Source organism: Malania oleifera, chromosome 9 (genome assembly GCF_029873635.1).
Source record: "Malania oleifera isolate guangnan ecotype guangnan chromosome 9, ASM2987363v1, whole genome shotgun sequence".
NCBI lineage: Eukaryota > Viridiplantae > Streptophyta > Magnoliopsida > Santalales > Ximeniaceae > Malania > Malania oleifera.
Window position 1 is genome coordinate 8,383,397 of NC_080425.1, and position 21,009 is coordinate 8,404,405.

At 36.8% G+C, this 21,009-nt stretch overlaps 1 protein-coding gene across 2 annotated transcripts in view; it reads left to right on the forward strand.

Moving 5' to 3' along the window:
• The window catches only part of LOC131164977 (eyes absent homolog), a 56,229-nt gene extending 42,855 nt beyond the window's left edge, over positions 1-13,374 (forward strand). The window contains exons 5-6 of one of the 2 annotated variants that reach the window (XM_058122553.1): positions 5,424-5,618; positions 12,529-13,374. In XM_058122553.1, coding sequence (XP_057978536.1) covers positions 5,424-5,618; positions 12,529-12,788 — 455 coding nt within the window. In that variant the 3' untranslated portion in view covers positions 12,789-13,374. The remainder of the gene's footprint in view (positions 1-5,423; positions 5,619-12,528) is intronic. The other variant, XM_058122554.1, reaches the window with a different exon arrangement.
• The last annotated feature ends 7,635 nt before the right edge of the window (positions 13,375-21,009 follow it).

Sequence of the window (21,009 nt, forward strand, 5' to 3'; positions counted from 1 at the left end):
GGCATAATTGATCAAAGAAGTGGTCCATGAGTGAAACATTAGAGAGTATGGATTGAGTTTTGTGTCTCTTTCTTTCCTTTCATTATTTATTCCTTTTGAGCACTTTCATTTTACTGCTCTAACAAGAGTTTCATTTATAAATAGAGGACGAATTGCAACATGATATCAATTTCAATAGATGAAATAAGAAATTAAGTAGATAGGAATCATGCACTTAACAGACACATTGTCTTCTTGTTGCATTTTGGTGTTTAGGTGTAATTGATCAAAGCAGCGGTCCATGAGTGAAGCTTTAGAGAGCATGGATAGATTTCCGTTTCTCTTTTCTTTATTTTTATTTTTACTCCTTTTGAGTGTCATTCATTTTACTGCTCTAATGAGATTTCATTTATAAATAGAGGACGAATTGCAACATGACATCAATTTCAATAGATGAAATGAGACAATTAGGTAGATAGGAGTCATGCACCTAACAGCATAATTTCTCTCCTTGTTGAGACCCCATTGAGGCTTATTTAAAAGAGAGGCCCTTAGGCTTTCAAACCTGTTGGTTTGGATAGGCACCCAAAGGAAGATCAGGAATGGGGATGTTGGTTTGGATTTAGTGTCTTGAATTCTAACTTGGTTAGCAATCAAAGTGATGTGCAGAAGCTGATAATTTAAGCAGACCACAGATTCACATACACACATGCAGCAAATGAAGTAAAGAGATAAGGAAAGAGAGATCCATGTCACTCCTTAAGATTTCCTTTTGAGCATTCTAGATTCTACTATTCTAACAAGCATGGTCACAAAAAAGCGCTTTGCCTACCACCATCTGCACGAATTCATGACCCAATAGTCCTGCACATGATCTACTTGAAATTACTTCCCTCAGGATCACCTGTCCCTAATCACCAAGGGTTCACATCCTTAGTGGCCTTGATTGGGTCACTAACTCACTATCCTATTACAACAAAGGGTGAACCCTTTTCCTCTCATTGAAGGGTAATAACTAATACTCAAAAACACAAGTCCTTTACAATAGCACAATCCTCACTCATAGTGTTTACAGTAAATGTAGAGGAAAAGAAAAAAAAATTTCATTTGGGCGCAAGTTTAGATTAGATGCTGAAAAGGAAGGTGTATTCCCAAGAGGGGGGGTGGGGGTGAATTGGAAATTTAAAATTTCTTTATACCCTCTTTAATTAATTCTTTCTTAATTCTTTTTGGTTTCAGAAAATACACATACAAAGTTGGTTTACAATCACAAGTTCAGCGGAAAATTAATTTAGTTATAAACCTTTATGAATGAGAGTTCTAACTTGAATACTTCTTTCAGCAATTTAGTTCAACCAACCAAGATTCCCAAAACAAGATTCACAATATAGAATGAATTCAGCAATGCTTCCAAGATTTAGCAATTGAGTAACTCAAAGTAGAGTTTAAGAATGTAGCTGATAAAAGCCCTGTATTAATAGATTTGATTTCTCAATATGAAACACAATTGAAATTTCCAACGCTCTTCCAAAAGTCAAAATTTAAATAAACTTTCAATTAATGAGTTTTGGGTGTTAATCAATCAATGTATTCCCTTATGGTTTCCGCAGTAAGTATTGATCAACCAACGTTCTCCCTTTTGGTTTCCGCAATCCCAAAGTCAAATTAATTTTCAGCTTATTTAATATCCAATCAACGTAGTTTATATGAGCAAAAATTAAAATCCAACCATGCAGTTTATATGAGCAGAAAATTAAATGAGAGTAGGGAAGAGAGTGACACCACGAGTTTTACGAGGTTCGGTTATACCCGCCTACGTCCTCGCCTTAGGTAACACACCTAAGAATCCCACTATACCACTCCTTTATGGGTAGGAGCAACCTTACACACTCCTTTGCGGGCAGGAGCAGCCTTTCACAATCCCTCCTTCAACTAGGGTGGAGCCTCCTATCAAAGCGATACCCCACGCTCGATACAACGATTCAACAATCCTGAACTGTCTAGAAAAACAAGAAATAAATTTGGTGTACAAAGACACTATCTTCAAGAGCAGATTAGTACAAGTTATAGCACAATATACTTCAGCAATTAATCAATATAAATAGATGAAGCTTAAGAATATATCACCGGGGTTCTTTATATTTGAAAAATCTCAGTTTAAGCACATGAACCTCAAGCTTTAATTCAGCAAATTCGTAGCAATAGCTTTCAGCAAAGTATGCTTAGCAAGAATTCTTTGAATGTGGAAGAATTTGAACAATAGCTGATTTCTTAATTGTTGGTGTATAAAATCCTTAGGTTTAGTATGTATTTACAGAGTTAAAAAGCATATTTTTGTGTTGCCCAAGTTGCTTGAAGTATTCTCCAAGTTTTCACAAAGTTTGGTGGCCAAGAAATCACTTTTGGAAAGTTTCCGTTATTTTTAAAATTTGAATTTTCGAAGAGTTAGTTGTCTGGGTATGAAGAGTCAGTCACTTGGGTCCTCTCGGGTTTTTTCAAAAATCATTTTATCTACATGTCAGTTGCCTGGGTCAACATTGTCAAGCACCTGACAGCTTCGGCCATCTTTTAGTATTTTGGTCATAAATTTTTCTATACAACTCGAAATTAGACGTTCTTGGTATCAACAGAAAGCTAAGAGAAAATCCCACAACTTTCATGCTGAACACTTTTTAAGATAAGGAGTTTTTGATAGAGAAAAGTGCTCATCAATGCAGATGTAGAAAAAAGAACAGAATTTGAAAGATCTTGTTTTGGTGCTTGTTATTCCAAAAATAATTTTAACCTTTTATAAAAATATTTTTCAAGTATTTTAAAAGGTATCTAGGTCCAAGAAATTAACCTAAGAGTTTCATATATCTATATTGAAATCGCTTGAAGTATTTACATGAGACTTCTTAAGACTTATACATTCTAAGTACTCAAGTCTTCATGCTTTTCCATCTCTTGAGTCTATCTTGACTTCCAACTTCAATTCACTTTAAGCTTCATCAAATCATCTTTGAATCCATGCTTTAATAATATAAGCTTTATGAGATCTTCTTTCTTTGGAGTATGAACTTTCAATAATCCTTGTGTGCACTTGACCTTGTATTCACATGCTGGAGTCCTAAAATATCATCACTTAACCAAATATGTTAAGTTCCTCTGATTTGTTATCATCAAAATAAGATTTTATGCCTTGTAAGGCCAACAGATGCCTCGAGAGGAAAATCTTGAAAAATGGGCCTAGTAATGTTTGAGGGTAATTTAGGGATTAAATCATAGAAAATCTCCCAATGCTTGCAAAAAACTTATTGTGAAAAAGATGACTATGCAAAACTATCTCATGGGGTGTTGCATGCCCATTTGAGTGTTGCTGTAGCACACAAATCGGTGGCAACACACTCTCAACTGGTGCATGGCATTTGGGAGTTGGGTTTGTGTTGTATACCCTTAGCTGTACAAGCTTTGATTGCTAGGCAGCAGTATTCTGGTCCCCCTTTTGTGTGTTTATTCTCTTATTCCCACCCTTATTCATTTACAGAAAACCTCAACTTCAATTCATTGGTTACTGGCTAAGAAAAACGATTGAGGGTTTATGAATGACGGAAAGGTCCCCAAACTCGTTCTAAGCAGCAGTCTGTAATTTTTTATTATCATTATGTTTCAATTCTTCACCTTGTTATTAGAATGCTTTATTTTGCTTTGTCCTTTTCCTCTGTTTTTTATCCTTTCATCACATGTTTAAGTGTTTGCTAACCTGGGTGGAAGTATGCAATGGATGTAGAAGTGGATGCCTTGTAGAAGTGTATGCCTTGACCATTGAGGAACATGTGACTTGGTGGATCTTCCTTAATGGTTAGGAGTTGGTTAGGGGTTGTTAGGTTTTCAGCATCAAATATCTTCCTAAGGCTTAAAGATTAATTGGTTGCGAAGGGGTACACAATACACCAAAACGTATGGTATTGATTATTCAAAGACTTTATTTCCCTCTTTTTTGGGTTAAATAACAAAAGAAGATGAATTCATTAGAATAGAAAGAATATACAAAAAGGAGAATAAGAAATCCTCCTAAACAACCAGATGAATATAAGAAAACCTCATTCCTGTGAAACAACCAGATGCAGAACACCGAAGCGAGGCTAAGTAATGAGTCTTCTCCTATAACAAAAGAAGAATTTAGCTTTTCACTGTAGATATTTGAGCATTTTGTTCCACCCATAAACCTGTGCGAGAACCGCACAACTCCACAAAGCATTTGCTTCCTTTCTTCTAACCCAAACTAGGGAGATGACCAACAAATCCTCCATTGAATCTGGACAAACCCAACTTTCTCCTACAAGAGGAAGAAGCTTATTCCAAATACTCCAAGCAAAAGTGTAATGCAAAAACATATGAGAAGCTGCTTCTGAATTATCAAACATAAATAACACACATAAGGAGAAAGTGCCTTTGAAGGTCTGCTACTCTGCCTCAGATTGTTGGTGTGAACTCTATTAAGGACAACTAGCTAAACAAGGCCTTCCAAATAGTTTTATGGAGCGGAAAGGAGACCGTTACTAGTTAGTTACTTTAGTTAATTAGTATTATTGCTGTTTTAGTATGCATGAGTTAGTGCGTGATTTGGTAAGGTAATGTGGTCATTGTTGTTTACTTGGCTTATATTACAAATGGAGGGAGAGACCTATCATTGTGCTTACCGAATTACTAAAGTAAAGAATTGTCAAAGAAAACTCATACTAACATGAGCTACTCATAAATCTTCCTCATATACATATTTTTGTTGGGTACTTGAACATTTGGATAACATGGATGTATTCTTTGCTATGTGTTGATTTTACCTATTGAACATGCTTTCTCCTCCCTCTATCTTCTCTCCTTGTGTATATAATTTCATAGCTATAGAATGCTGGTGGGTCTTATGGGACTCATGGTGTGTTAGTTCAATTTCATCTTTCACTTCATGGCTGTTTAGTTTCAGCTCCTTGTTACTTTCACGACTTTTGATCACAGTTATTTTATTTGTTTTTAACTGAATGACCCCGAGATTTTCTTGCACAATTTTGATTTTTTTTTGTTTATGGGGAACGATGCTCTTCCAGAACTTTCTGTAAGTTAGGAATCAAACGTTGCCATTCATGAATTCTTTCATCCATTTAAAATATTGGTGCATGTCCCAACATATTGTACTAAAACACGACATTGCTTCTCTACAGCAATACACATGTTGCAAACCATCATTATTCATTGACAAATCCTTGGCTTTCATCATTATAGTTTCAGCAACAGTCCATTTTGCTTTCAATATGTCACTTGGCATCAGCATGTTATTCTAAAGATTAACTTTGACTTCTACTATGGTGTGAGAAATGAAGTTGTAGTTTTAGCTTTCTTCACGTCCCTAATTATTTTTTAACTTCATGCTTTGCATAGAAATTCATCCTAGTCCTTTTTTAATGTAGCACGGACTTTCTTGGAGGAGATTTCAGGTGGGATCAGAGTTTCGAATAATTGTGTTACCTCTGCTGATGGTGCAACTGAAAATGTTGCTGCAACAGTGCAGCACGTTAATGTTTTAGTGACTTCTGGATCATTGATACCTAGCCTTGTCAAATGCTTACTTTTTCGGCTGGATGTTTTGATAACGCATGGAAATGGTCTGTCCAACCTTTTTTCTCCTTAATTTTAAGTTTAGAGTGCTTTTGTTTTCTGCACATTCAGAAAATGTTCTGATCCTCGGGTATTTACTCTCTTGCGACTTGTGTACAATTCATGTCTATGCATGCCATGCTTTATTATCCATTTGGATAAAAATCGAGACCTTCTAAATTAGTTTGCTCGATGCACTTTTGTTTCCATGACTGTTAGATTGCAAAAAGAGAACATTTCTAACATATAAGTATATAACCAAAGTTGTTGAGCTTTATGAAGAAAACATACATTGCATCACCAATGTTTTATAAAACCCAGACCAGCCCTAACCCAGTCAGGAGAGCATGTTACCTATTGACCCAGTGACCCGATGGTTGGGCTTGCAAGGCAATATTTTATTATATTTATAAATCTTAAGTGATGTCATACATATTTTATGAATACATGTATAAATTCCTCATATGCTCTGTGGCAGAACTATATGATGTCTACAAGTACAAACATTTTACATAAAATGATGAAAAACAGATATTTATTCAAATTAATAATATGATTTAAAAATATTGATTAAAAAAAAAAAGTTAGTTTAATTTTAATTTTCAAAAATCAGCATAAGCATGTTAATAATTTTTTTATTTTTATTTTTATATTTTTTGGTTTTTTTTTTAAATTTTTTAAATTTTAATTTTTTTCAGTTAGTTTTGCCATAATGCATTAAATTTTAATAACTATGTACGAAAATATCCAATTGTCTTGTTTGTCAATATGAATGTGGGATGGTTATTCTTAAATATCCAACCTAAAAGATTGTGGGCTAACAATGTATATCAAGCCATGACACTTTGCACGTGGATGGGTAAACAAATAGTGAATAACACTTATAATGGGAATAATAATTTTTTAACGAATAGACAATAAATGTGTGCAACAATAATTAAACTCAGGACCTTTGACAACCTTTGCTTTGATGCATTGCCGGGTTACCACTGCATGGAGAAGCTTTAAGCTCTCAGGAGGTGGGCCACTCACTATATATGTCAAGCTATTCAATACTAACATTCCAAGAGGAGGTTTAAGGTTCAAGTCTTCTTAGCTACAAAAACAAAAGTTGTCTTCCTATTCGCAAAATATTTGTCTTTTATGTTGACCAGGTTAAAGAGACTTAACCTGCCTGATGAAGCTAATTCAAGCCAAGTCACTCTAAGTTGGCTAGATTGACCTTGGTTCATTTTTCTGTTTCTTTCTTGACCCAGTTCAGCCATGCTCCTGGTTGCTATTAAACTGATCCGTGTTATAAGACCAGAGGGATCAGTCATAAGCTGTGGAGCAGTAGGTTATTTCAGTGATCTGTTGTGTGCAACATGGAAATGCCTTCGGCACAATATAACATGTGTCTGTATGTGCTGAAACATACACCTGATATGAAAACTGGTGGAATGTGACTTTGAGATTAATGAGGCAACTTTGTAAATTGTTCAAAACTTCAAATAAACAGTTGTTTTTCTTTTTTAAGGGCAAAAAACACTCACCTCCCCTGGGTTTGGAAAAAAAGATAGAAACCTCCCTAAGGTTTCAAAAATGGCACAGACTTCCCTTGAGGTTTGGCAAAAAGACAGAGACCTCCTTTGAGGTTTCAAAAATACCACAGACCTCTCTTGAAGTTTCAAAATATGGAATTTTTGAAACCTCCAGGGAGGTCATTGTCTTTTTGCCAAACCTCAAGGGAGATTAGTGTCTTTTGTCCTTTTTTATTTCTTGTCAAAATGATAAAATATTAGTTTAACTAAAAGAGTTGTTAAACTTAAAAGATTAAAAGGGGAGGGCTTCTCTAGGTGTCCTTATCCATTCTCTCAGAGAATGGTACAGGGGGCTTGTTCACTCTCTAGGAAGGATTCCTTATGAAGCTGCTCATCTCATCTAGGAAATTTATGGTGTTTTAAGTTGTTTTTGTGCTTGCACTTATATAATCTTCATGTTGAAGGTTGATTTTATTGTTATCATTGTTTTGCTAACTTATTTTCAAATTTGGTTGATGTGCTAGATTTATATATCTTTATATTTATGTAATTATACAAAAATTTCATATGAATATATCACCTGTTGCTGTATGACTTTGATCATGGCACCAACAAGCAGTTTCTGCACAAAGTCATGAAGAAAACATGACTTGGAAGGCTCTGAGTTGCCTCTAGGTGACCTTTCAAATGCTTAAGGTTATGACAGTGATGCAAGGTGCAGGGAAGAAAGGTGCTGGGAAGAAGTCGTAGGGAAAGAGTGTGACCTTAACCTCTTTCTGAGGGGATAAGGGCACCCAGGGAGGCTGGTTCAGTGTTGACCTGGTTACATTGTGATTCTCTCATGACGCAAGTGGGTTATGTCAAGAAGATGCCATAAGGGTTTCTAGCAGCCCAAGAAATGGGTTTTTTTCTGGTTCTGGGTGAAGGTAGGCTCAGGTTGCTTGAACAAGGGTGGATCCCTGTCATTTGGGTTGTGCAGGTTGCACGCTTGCCCAGCCATTATTGGGCTAAGCCGCTGAAAAAAGTAGAGCTGCTGACATACTACTAGACTGCTGGATACAGGCTCAATTTTGTAGTACCCCCCAACAGATACTCTCCACTCCCAAAGCTAAGGTGGAAACATCTATGGTGAAGGGTGTTGTTTGCTGGAGTATTGAGTTGGCCAAGACAAATGCCCTCCTCATCCTAGGGCTAACCAAAGTGGCTCGTCTCTTACCCTAAATCTGCTTGTCTCCACTTGGGCTCAGACCACGTGAAGTTGATGCACTTGGCTTGGCTTTCTTGCCAGGCCAGCCCTGCTGCATACCCAGCTGGTTGGGTCTGCTATGGATAGCACTGGGCAAGTATGATGTGTTAGGAATATACGAACAAATTCCCGAAACCTGTGAGAAACAAATAGAGAAAGAATAACGCCAAAGAAAAATTCAATCACACGCACAAGACAATATTTATGTGGTTCGGCAATTTTGCCTACGTCCACGGAGTTGCAGGGATTTCAATATTATCAGGAAGAAAGCACAGAGAGTGCGGTGATACAATTCTCTCGCTCTCTCTCTCTCTCGCGGATACAACCACACAAACCCTAATCACTTGAAAGCACCCTTTTTATATGTTGCGCCTAGGGTTCCGTTCCGAATGTTGCACCCTAATCACGGCCCAAGCCTTCGCTCCATGGACTAAGCCTTAGGATAGAAATCTCTAATTAAACAGAGGTCGGGTCGTCATCCAAATTAAGACACAACTAGGCTCCACAAAAGCCCAACATGATGTGCATCCCACAGGTTAAGTCTGTATGACTAAGCCAGGTTATTCATTGCTAAGTTTACAGTGCTCAAATCTGCCGGTACCCCAGACTGGGCCAACTCTGCTGGACCTCTCTCTCTCTCTCTCTCTCTGGCACATCTGTTAGCAAAGTTGTCATGCCTTTCTTCTATTAAGTCTGCTCAGTGGAGCTTATCCATTCTGAATTTGGTCAGTCCACTTAAAAATGTAGCTTGCTCTAGTTGGATAGGTTGGTGAATTTCCTTCACGACTTGCCCATTTTAGCCTACCCAACCTGATTAGCTCAGGTCGATTCGACTTTGAGGCCTCCCTTTTTCCCTTTTTCCCTTTTTCCCTTTTTCCTGGGCAGGTCAGCATGGCTGAGATCTGGATGGCTTAGGAAGTTTTTTATGTGAAATCCAGGAGTTTCAGGAAGGGTGACAGACAAATGATTTGTTTTCTTTTAAGGTGCCTTTTTGCTTCTTGAAGCACTTCATTTCAATCTTGGTAATAGAACATGTATCACACCATGATTGGTGGTTTTACCAAGATTCAGCTCCACCATTGATCTTGAATAAATTGGGTCTGTTGGGTTGCTCTATATATGTAAGAGCCTCTCCCTTGCTCCATTTCTTTCCTTCTTCTGTGTCTAGTGCCTTTCCCATAAGCGCTTCCACAAAGCACGCGGCTCCTTTTTGACATCACAGCTAGGCATTCATCCATTTTCAGCCATCTTAAATATCTTCTTCTCCCCCTTCTTTTCTTATGGCCCTGGTTAGGCACTGTTACTCTCTTCCCTTTCTGGCCTATCCTGCTCTCTCTTTTAAAGGCTGTTTCACATTTGGCTTCTTTGCTTCTGACTGTTGGCAGGCTCCTTGCTCCCAAGTCCCAATCTACTTGTTTTTCATCACCAGCTTCACACGCTCTATTTCTATGGTTTATTTGGGGATGATTTGTTTTCCCATGGACCCATTTTATTCCAAGGTCCTCAAATATTATAGGGTTGTTCTTGGTCAGCTCGTCCCCAATTCTTAGTCTTCACCACCTTTTCCTGTCGGGGGTGAACATAAGCTTCTTCCTACATCAGCTCAAAACTAATACGGCCAAGTAAATGAATCAGTCTTCTATGAGCTGACTCAGGAGTGTACTTAACAAGTTCAAAAGGTGACTTTATCATGCAAACGAAGTCTGTTCTTGAAGTGGTGGACCAGCAGGTTTTGGCCCAGTTTGGAGCCCATTTTTGGAAAGGTTCTAGGGTTTGAAAATATGCACATCATATATGGAATTAAAGTTGAAGAAGTGCTCTATTTAATGGACTAAAAATAAGACATTAATTGGAGTTGTCTACTAGAAGTTACGATAGTTTGAATTTTAGTGTGCAGTCTGCCCTCTAAGCTTTTTATGTTTCTGTTGGTATTCCTTAAGTAGAAAACGCGTTAAGCTCTTCTTTTGAGTCTTTGTTTTGTCAAAGTCAATTATATTTTTCTAGAAACACATGGAGTATCATTTTCCTAAGCTTGGAGGTTCGTTCCAAGTCCATTGAAACATCTGAGGCATGTATTAGTTGAGAGTGATTTTGAATGAAAATTGGAGACTTTGGTCTTGCCTTGTTTCTCTACAGTTCTGTATCTCCTTTGTGAGTGGTAAACTTTATCTTTTAAACTCTATCTCTGAAGTGGTGAATTATCTGTATCTTTAGAGTGATGGGTTTTCTTGCTTCTGTATCTCTTTGGTGGATTCGATTAAGTGGTGAGCAAGGCCACCTATTTTGTGTGTGTGTGCGTGAACTGCTAGTTCCTGAAACCTGGCACCATGAGCTGATGCATTGTTAAGAGTGGTGTTGGCCAAGGGTACTCCTTTAGTTCCTGGAATGCTTTCTCGTCTTATCCTCCTCTTTAGCTGAACTCCTTCGGGCCTTGTAGAACCCTGAAGAATACTGAACACTTTTATGCTGATCTGGCAGCAAATTGTTTCAGTGCTGCCACTCATCCTGTTGAGCTCTGAAAACTCTTTTTTTTTGACTGGGGTTTCATTGTCAATAGAATTTGAATCTTCTCTGGATTGGCTTCTATATCCCTATTAGTCACCGTGAACACAAGGAGTATACATGAGGAGACACCAAAGGCACACTTGCTTGGATTGATATTTTTAGCTGATACTTTTTAAGTACCTCCAATGTTCATTTTAAAATTGCCTTGTGATCATCAAATCAATCATTTTGCCAAGTTGATCCCTCGATCGAATTTTACTAGCCTTTAGTAGGTGGCCCCAACATCGTTAAAGCCAAAGGGCATGTGCCTGGTAGGAATAATGCCCTCTTTCTGTCACAAAAGCTGTGTTGACCTTGTCCTGTGGGTTGCGTCTGGATTTGATTGTATTCCAGAATGCATCCATGAAGTTGAGCTGCTTGTGCATATCTTGTTTGCTCCTTTTGGGTGGCAAGATTTTCTGCTGTGCATCTCTGCCTGGCTGAATTGCGTTCACTCCTGCTAGATGCTCCTCTAAAGTTTCTGTCTCATTAAGAGTACACACTCATTTGTATATGCCCATGATCTCTGTGGAGGTGATAGAACTGTCACTCACCTGAAAAGATGATCTCAAGTGAGCCAGCCAGCAAATGTAGTCTTTATCCTTGATCTGTATAAGAACTTAGCTGCTTGACATGTTTAGTGGAGTGTAATGCTACTTCTATGGATGAGGGCGAGCATGTCGTGATTGTGCTGACCTGATGTATCCTATTTTCTTCTTAGTATTCTCCTTGAGGTTCCCTCCAACTTCTCTTTTTGGTCTGTTCTGCTCCCAGCGAGCTGCCTTGGTTTCTTGTATGTTTATGCATTTCCATGCTCTAGCCATGAGGTCGCCCATATCAGTTGGTGCCTGCTTTCTTAGGTGCTGGTTTATGCCCTGGCCATTTCTAGGCTAAGCTGCTAACAAAAGTTGAGCTACTGACATTGGACTGGGCTGCTGTATGTATACATTCATAGTTCACCCAACAGTGCCTCTCTTTCCTTTTTATTTTTTTATTTTTTTTTAACCCCTTTGTCAGATGGTATCTCTAGTCTATGTTCATTGAGCCCATAAGCATGCCAATAACATTATAGTAACACCCCCACGCCCCTCTGTTAATTGTACTCCTATTTTAGTAGAATTCTTTCTAGTTGTATATTTACCACAGCATTGCCCTTCTTTTTATACCACTACATTACAACTGGCCGCGTGCCAGGTTGGAGTTGGAGGTAAAAAATTTTGGTTGGGCTCCCATCTTGGTCGTGAGTTGTGACATCTTTTCCGGTGGGTTTGAGCTCCAACTTTGAAGCTATCTCATTCATCGGGGAGCAACAATGATCAGCCTGCCAGCCAATTGTCTTAAAATAAATTTGAACTACTTGCTGTACATAAAACTATAAAACATGTTATGTATACATCATTTTCCTCATCGGCCAACCAAGTTTTGGGGACTATGATGATCCCAATTGTTTGTGTTGGGGTCAAACCCAGATAGGCTGAAAATTCAACTTTTTAATGAGAATAACAGACCTGAATAATTTTATTTTTGGTGCTTTTGCTGCCAGACAGTCATCAGATATTGATTGTTTCTGTGATGCATATATATTAATGATTTCTGCCATTTGTTCAGTCTATAGCTCATGGGAGGTGGGGAAGCTCCAGTGTTTCTTACAGATCCAGGATCGTTTCAACAGCCCAAACACCCAGTTTTGTGTAATCGGGGATGGATGGGAAGAATGCGAAGCTGCACAAGCCATGAAATGGCCATTTGTTAAAATAGATCCACGACCAGGTGGTGGTCACAGGTTTCCAGGCCTCACAGTGAGAACACTAGGTTACTATTTCTCCGTTGTTTATGGAAATCCTGATGATGAAGTCGAGGAGGGATAACTCATCACACCAGCCACAACATGTAAGCTGCCAAATCCCTGGAAATCTTTTGTACATATGATCAGAGAGGAGCATCTACTACAGTCCTGTATGTCGCCAAGTTGCATGAATCAGGTTACTCAAATGAGCTGGACATATTAATGGGTCAGGTCCTCGAGGCGAAGCAACAAGATGGAAGGTTTTGCACCTTTGGATGCAACTTGTCTGATTGTTTTAATTCTCCAATCAAAGTTTCAAACTGATTTTCATGGAAGAAATCATACTGCCATAAATTTCATCTACAGTTGTACAGAGTACATGGATGAAGATTTTTCTTATTTGCCTTTCTTTGTTTTTAATTTTTGTTTTGTTCTTTAAGAAAGATTTTGTATCTAACTTGCCAAATAGACTTGTATCCTACGTGCCAAATGAATTTTATCTCTACACCCTCTGCACATTTGTAATTGTAGTTGGTGCAAGTCTAGAGAATGGTAAGGTGTTGACCATGCTGATAGACAACTGTAAGCACCTCACTTTTATTCATTGCTTTGTATAATTATACTATAAACACTTTATAATATAATTTACACAAACTATTAGATGAAAAGTAAGTGTGATGTTTAGCAGGTAGATAAAGCTTTTAAATATTTATTTGTACGCATTCACCTTATCATATGGGAGAGAGGGAGAGAGAATTATGATAATGAGAAGAGTGTTCTATTGAAAATTTTTAAAGTTGGATGGACTTCTGTAGTTCAAGGTTTCCAAAATCATCTAATTAAGGAGAGGCATGGAAAGATTGTCATACATGATAAGGTTAGGAAAAAGAAGTGGATAGCCCATTGGAGCATCATAATTAAGGTGGTGGCAGCATGGTAGTGGTTTGTGGGGTGCATTGAATCACTTTATGTCATGCTTTGAAATGAGCTTGGGAATATAGTTGAATGAATACTTAAACTTGAAATTTGATTTTATCTAATTGAATTTCATTCCCATATACTGAATATATAACTGGTGGAGTGCTTAGTATTTTATATTGTACAACATTGAGCTTAGTCCATCATTTTGGGCTGCGTTTCTTTTTATTAATCTGGATTATCCATTGCAGTACGGGTGTTTAAGGATTTTATATAGCCAGTACAAGTAAATTTTGAAATCTAACTATTAATTTAAATTCATACATTACCTCTACAAAAGAAGAAGTATGCTAATTTAAAGCAATATTTTGATATAGAATACTGTAAGCCTATGAGAAAAGGTGTTTGATTTTTATAAACACCAAGCCAAAAAACACACTTATTCTACTTCCCTGCACCATTTCTCTACTTCTATTATTTCATAAAATACTTTGCAAAAATTTTTGTTGACTGTATGCAAAATTTTTGCTTCTTGTAAAGTTCCAAAGCTAGAATTCATATGTAGCACTGACTAGCCTTCATTGTCGGGGCGATCCTACCCACAAAAAAAAGAAAAAAAGAAGAAGAGAAAAGGTTGTTTCATGGGATATGCATAAAATGATTTATTTATTTTTGGTATGCATGGGCACAATTTACTTTGCCAATGTTGTTTTATTTTCAAAGCCCCAAGTTCAAGGCTCTCTCTCTCTCTCTCTCTCTCTCTCTTCAAAGGGATGCGCGATTGACTCTATAACATGGGTTTGACAGCATCAATTTCAAAATATGAATTTCAAGTTTCATAAATTTAGAGAAAATTTAAATATAATTTTGTAATGTACTTTGTCTAAACAATCTAAATTAAGGTGTAAACCTCAAGCTACCAATTACAGGATAAGAGCTTTTCAGGATTCGATTAGTTGCAAAAAAAAACTTTCTTTATTTTTAATTTCCAAAGAGTTGTATAGATTCTTATTTTTTAGTTTTTCAAAATTTGTAGTAAAGGTAAAGAATAAAGGATTTGTTTGGTTGTTGAAAAAAATTTTTCTTTTGAATTGTAGATTTCCAAATAATTATTGAAAATAAATTTTTTTTTAAAAAATTATATTTAAAAAATCAAAAAATTTAAAACATAAAAAGATGTTCTCTAATCTTTCCTCGCTTAATTATGCACACTTAATTATAAAGGATTTCCTTGTAATCCATATGGCAAACAATGTATAGAAGTCATACATGTTTAAAGAAAACTAATAATATAATATGGCATATGTTGTGTAAGGGGTATCAAATGGTTCTAGAAAGTTATAGTTAGATTACTAATTAAGAAGATCACACATCTAGTAGTGGATGGATTTGCATGCTTGGTGAGGGAAGCAATAATATCTTATGGTTCCAAGAAGGAATCATCATAAACGATTTTACTATGGTTGCAAATTTTGCGTGTTAAGTTTAGAGGCTTGTTATTAGAAATCTAATTTTCTGTATAACCTAAAATTACACCATCAATTTCTTTACATTGATGATTAGCAAAAACCTATAGTACTTGGTTAATTAAAGATTAATATTTTCATGTTGGAAGTCTTAAATTCGAATTGTCACAATGTCTCGGAGGGGTCAACTCTGAAATACGAGGGGATGAAACTCCAGCATCGCCTCGATCGAATGTCGAGCTCGAGATTTATATGAGTGGGTTATGCATGTCATGAGAAATGAGTCTAAATATGGTGCAAGGGAGTCACCACTAATCTATTTAGTTTTAGGTGAGGTTAGAACACCTATTTAATATGCTACTAGTTCATTGGTTCTTAAGTGGATCCTAAGTCTAAGAAACCGATAGTCTATAGTTTGCATTACCAAGTTGAATCAGGAGTACAATTATGTAAAAGGAAGGTATTAGCACCCCTTTACAGCTGTCCAAAGGACGGTACACGATTAGCCTTGGATCACCTTTGAAATTAACCGATCAATACTTTAGATTCTTCATTTTTATTTCAATTACCAATCTATAATATATTGGGTAGCCTTGCAAAAGACAGCAACTACCCTCACCTTGAGATCCTCAAAGGCGAGTGAAGAGAAAATCCCCAACGATTCCTATGAGGATTAATTGTTCACTAAACTTATTCAAAGTTAGACATTTCCTTTACCCGACCTTTAAATATTGAGAGGCCTTGCAAAAGACAAAAGCCACCCGCCTCCGATTGCTCGAGGGCATGCGAAAACATAGCCCCCAAGTTTAGAGGAAGATTTATTATGAAATTTCAATTTAAAAAACATGTGCAGTCAATAAAGCATAAACATTGTTTATTCCAAACATGTAAACCACATGACATGTAATGTACGTAAAATCGAGGGGTCTAACAAAATTTAAATTGTGCAAGTTCAAAGGGATTCTACTATACTTCTTACTCCTTAGGTTATAATCGAGATTACATAATCATAATTCATCACGTTCCTCCTCATAGGGGTGTGCACACACACTCAATCATGCAGACACATGCACACATAGAAACAATGACGAAACATGCATTCATGCGGCAAATAGGGCACATCATAACAAACTACGTAAGGGAAACCATGAGAAATTGATCAAGACTGAGTAAAAATGGTCTCAAAATTTTTTTTCCTAATTTTTTTTCTATTTTTTAAGAAATTTTCTGCATTTTTTCAAGATTTTTAAAGGATTTTCTCCATTTTTCTTTATTTTTTGGATTTTCAAAATATTACTTTTTGGATCCTTGCGTTAAAAATGGATTAGACATTTTTTTTAAAAAAAATTTAATTTTTCCTGATTTTTCTTGATTTTTTTTACTATCATTTCCAAATTTTTTTTAAATTAAAAGTGATTTAAAAATGAAAATTTAAAAATTTTATTAATTAAAAAATGGGGTGGTTTAGGGAGGGTGAATCCGGTCAAACTAATTCAACCAATTTGACCAAGTCAACAAATTAGGCTCTAGTTGACTTGAGTCAAACCAGATTGACTCAATTCAAGGGGGAAGAAGGCAAAAAAACACCCTCGTGGCTGACATGTGGCTACACAGGGTGGCTCAATTTTATTTTATTTTTTTTTTGAAATTCAGAAAGGGCACACATGGTAGGGTGATGTTAGCACGATGTCACTGCCATATGGTGGAAGAGGATTGCCTAAAAATGGAGGGGGCTAATTGTTGACAGGTAGCAATCCAGCCGTCTAAAGAAAACACAAAAAAGGACAGTCCAGATTACACGACGTTGCCCCTAACTATGCGAACAAGGTGGTGCCATGTGTCACCATCCATATAGTGACACGTATCCTACTTCATTTAAAAAAAAAAAAATAGTGTATACATACATATATATAAATTCTTTCTTTCCTTTTTCTTTTCTTTTCTTTTTCTTTCTCCCCTCATTTGAACACTTTAGATCTCTCTATTGCTTCTTTGCTCCCTCCCTCTCTAGAGACCCAGTGAATTATATTAATTAAATAATAGGAGGAGGAGAGAAAAGGAAATTGTAAATTTGGAATTCAACAAGGTCTTGTCGACGAACATGCTTGATGGGATTGTCGACATGGACACGCATCTCATCGATGAGAAGTTACCAAGAGATTATTTTCAGTTCTGAATTTCATCGACGAGGAATAAGTGTTCATCGACGAACTCCCTTCATGGCCTCGTTGATGAGGTGATGTGTCTCGTTGACGAGTGCAGGTGTGTAAATAGCTTGAACTTGGTTTTTACTACAGAATTCAAGCGAAGAACTTCTCTCTCTCTCTCTCTCTCTCTCTCTCCCTCCCTCCCTCCTATTCGGTTCTCCTTCCTTCTCTCTAAGATTTTGGGTCAGTTCTTTGCCAGATCAATGATCTGAAGCCGCCACGCTATTCCTGGGGAAGTTCTCTTCAAGTTTGCTGAAGTAAATTGTTGGTGGAGCTAACTTGGACTCCATCCCAGGTTCAGGGTAAGACTTTTTATTGAGTATTTGACATTTCTACAATTGTAGAAAAGGTAGCATTTGGAGAAATATTGAAGTTTTATTTGAGGCAATGTTGTTTTCAGGGTGTTGAGTGGGGAACCTTGCAGGTGCAAGACTAGTCATTTTAGGGGCTTTCCAGTAGTCAAGTAAGGGAATAAACTAAAGCAATAATTTTTCATGAAAATTATTATTATTATTATTATTATTATTATTATTATTATTATTTAATAGCAGATTAATTTTCAGAAAACATGTATTATGTGTGAGTATAGTTGGGAAAATATATTTGGGAAAATATTGTCGTTACAGAGGAATATGTTTTGAGTGTAAAAATGTCAGGAAATTGGATTTCAGAACAGAATTCATGATTTTATTCAATTTGTGTGGCATGAATATTATTTCACGTATATTGTATTATGCTAAGTCAGATTTACAGAAAAGGTATGTTTACTATTATTTTCAGGAATAACATGGATAATACAGGAAATTATGGCTTCAGAATATATGATAAACAATACATATGCTCAATTGAGTATCTATGATATATTTGGCGCAAGACCGTGATTGATAGTCGGCACAAGGCCGCAGTTATGTATGTTATCTGGCGTAAGGCCGTGATTATTTATGTTATGACAAAATTCAGAAAATGCTATCAATCTATTTATGTTAAAATGGTATATGATTATGTACTACATGTTATTAGAACTCGAATGATAGTTTAGATAAGTTTTCAGGAGCACGGTACCATAACTATACAGTTCGGTTTAGTTCAGACTTGTGCTAACCACCCCTGCCAGTAGAGGGGGTGGGAGATGGATAGTTGATGTGGTTTTCAGTGTAGAGTTGTAGACGTCCACTTGGCAGTTCGGACCAGGGTGTGGTGGGCCCATCGTACTTATAGACATTTTGACTCAGCAGTGGTCAACCAGCCATTGTCGGGTCTCGCCTTTGGGCTGCATAACCCATCATGAGGGGATAATACATGACACTAGTTAACTATTCATCCTGGGTATATTTCAGTACTACTAGTATAGCAGATGATTTTATGAAAATTGGGATACAATATGATTTAATATAACTATGAAATTGTATGTTTATTCAGTTATGATATTATCAGTGTTTTCAGGCATGTAATATGTACTGTATATTTATTTTAGCATGTAAATATTCATGTTGCCACACAATTGTATTTAGTTTATCTCCCTTATTGAGAGGTGTCTCACCCTAACTTTAAACTATTTCAGGAAACCCAGAAAGACAGGCGAACTGAGCTCCATGCCGTTGAGGCAGTTGTTCTACCATGTTAGAAGAGTGAGTTTTGAACTAGGGTCAGTAGGCTTTTGATATAAGATCCTAGTTTTATCTTTTGGAGTTTTGATGATTGTATATATACATCTACAGAAATACGGTGGAATGTCAGTAACTTTGGTATCCTATTTTATGATTGGATGGATGAAATTTATATTTACTGCTGCTTAGGTGTCCTCTGTGTATGACAGTTGTGTCCCCGTTACCCATGGGTTTGAGTTGACTTTGTTATGTTATAAGTTAATGGTATCAGGGTATTTAATGTGGTTGATTATATAGTAAGATAAGCAGGATGTTACACCCTCTCTCTCTCTCTCTCTCTCTCTCTCTCTCTCTCTCTCTCTCTCTCTCTCACACACACACACACACACACACACACACACACACACACACACACACACACACACAAACCTCATCACCTTATCTCTCCTCCATTTCTATAGCTAACCACACCTGCCCCTCCGATAGCCTCCGTCGCCTACTGCGGAGCCCAATGTAAACCTTATTCTCTTTTTTTCTCTCACTCTACCTCCCGCCTTTTTCTTTTTCAATTTCTCACTAATCCTTTTTTTGCGTTGGGCTCATTAAGGGGTTCGATCTAGTTGGGCCTTAGGGATTTTGAAAACTACGGTGTAGTCCCAAGAGGAGGGTGAATTGGGTTTAAAAATTTTCTTTTAATTCCTTTTAAGAATCCTTAACCTCTTTTATTTCTTTTAATGAATTCTTTACTTCTTGTTAATTTATTCAATACACAACAAATATTTAAGTCTTTATACAATTCACAACCACACAATTATTAAATCAAGTAACTAATCAATCAACCAAACTAATCAACCACAATATAAGATTCAACTTATATGCAAGTTTCATCTTTTATTTGTTTGCAGCCCTGTAAATATATGTAAGTTTGATGATATAAAGCCCTGTAATAACGAATTTGCTTTCTCAAAATGAAATGCAATATAAAATCCAATACTCTTTCCAAAAGTTTAGACTTTAAATAAACTTTTAGTTAAAAAGTCTTTGGGTGTTTAACCAATCAACGTACTTCCTTACAGCTTCCGCAAAGTATGGATAAACCAACGTACTCCCTTTCGGTTTCCTCAAGCCCAAAAACAATTTAAACTTCATTTTATTCAATTTCCAAATTTTGTAGTATTTATGATTAAGAATTTAAAAACATCCACGCAGTTTATATATGCTGAAAGTAAAGAGAGTAAGGGAAAGAGAGAGACACCGAGTTTTTACGAGGTTCGGCTTATCCCCAGCCTACATCCTCGCCTTTGGCAAACTACCAAAGGATTCACTAAACTAGTTCCTTTTCCAGGTGAAACAACACCGTTACACACTCCTTCAGTAGGCTAGAGCCCGCCTCTCCAAGTGATACCCCTCACTCGGTCACTCCTTCAATTAGGCTAGAGCTGCACCTCTCCAAGCGATACTCCACATTTGGTCAATGATCCGAACACCTTGAATCGTCCAAGAACTACAAAAAAATATAAAGTAAACACTGTGTACAAAAACACTCTGAAAACAGAGCAGATTAGTACAATTTTAGCACTATGTACTTCAAGAATTTAAATACCAATATGAAATAGAATTGAAGCTCAAGTGTAGAGATCACCAAACGTTCTTTAGTGATTGAGAAAACTCAATATGAGAACCATAGGTTGATGTTTCAACAGCAATTCAGATGAATGCCCTCAACAAGAGTATGAGCAATAGAGAACTTTGAGAGATTGAGAGTTTGAATGGAAGTATTTTGTGTGATTGCCTTGGTTAATAATTTCTTGGGGTTAAGGGATTATTTATAGAATTTTTAGGATTAGTTTCCTTGTTCCCCAAGTTACTTGGAGTGTCGACCAAGTTTTTATAATGTTGGAGTTCAAAATTTAAAATCCTATGGAGTCAGTCGGCTGGATAGGTGTCTGGATAGTTCATTTCATAGTGTCAGTCGGCTGGACAGGCGACCAACAGCATTCTGTCTGTCCAAAAATAAGTTCCATTAATTTGTTAGTCGGTTGACTCAACCACGTTCAAAATGGTCAGTCGGCTAGGTGTGTTAGTTAGCTGACTGATCTCATTTC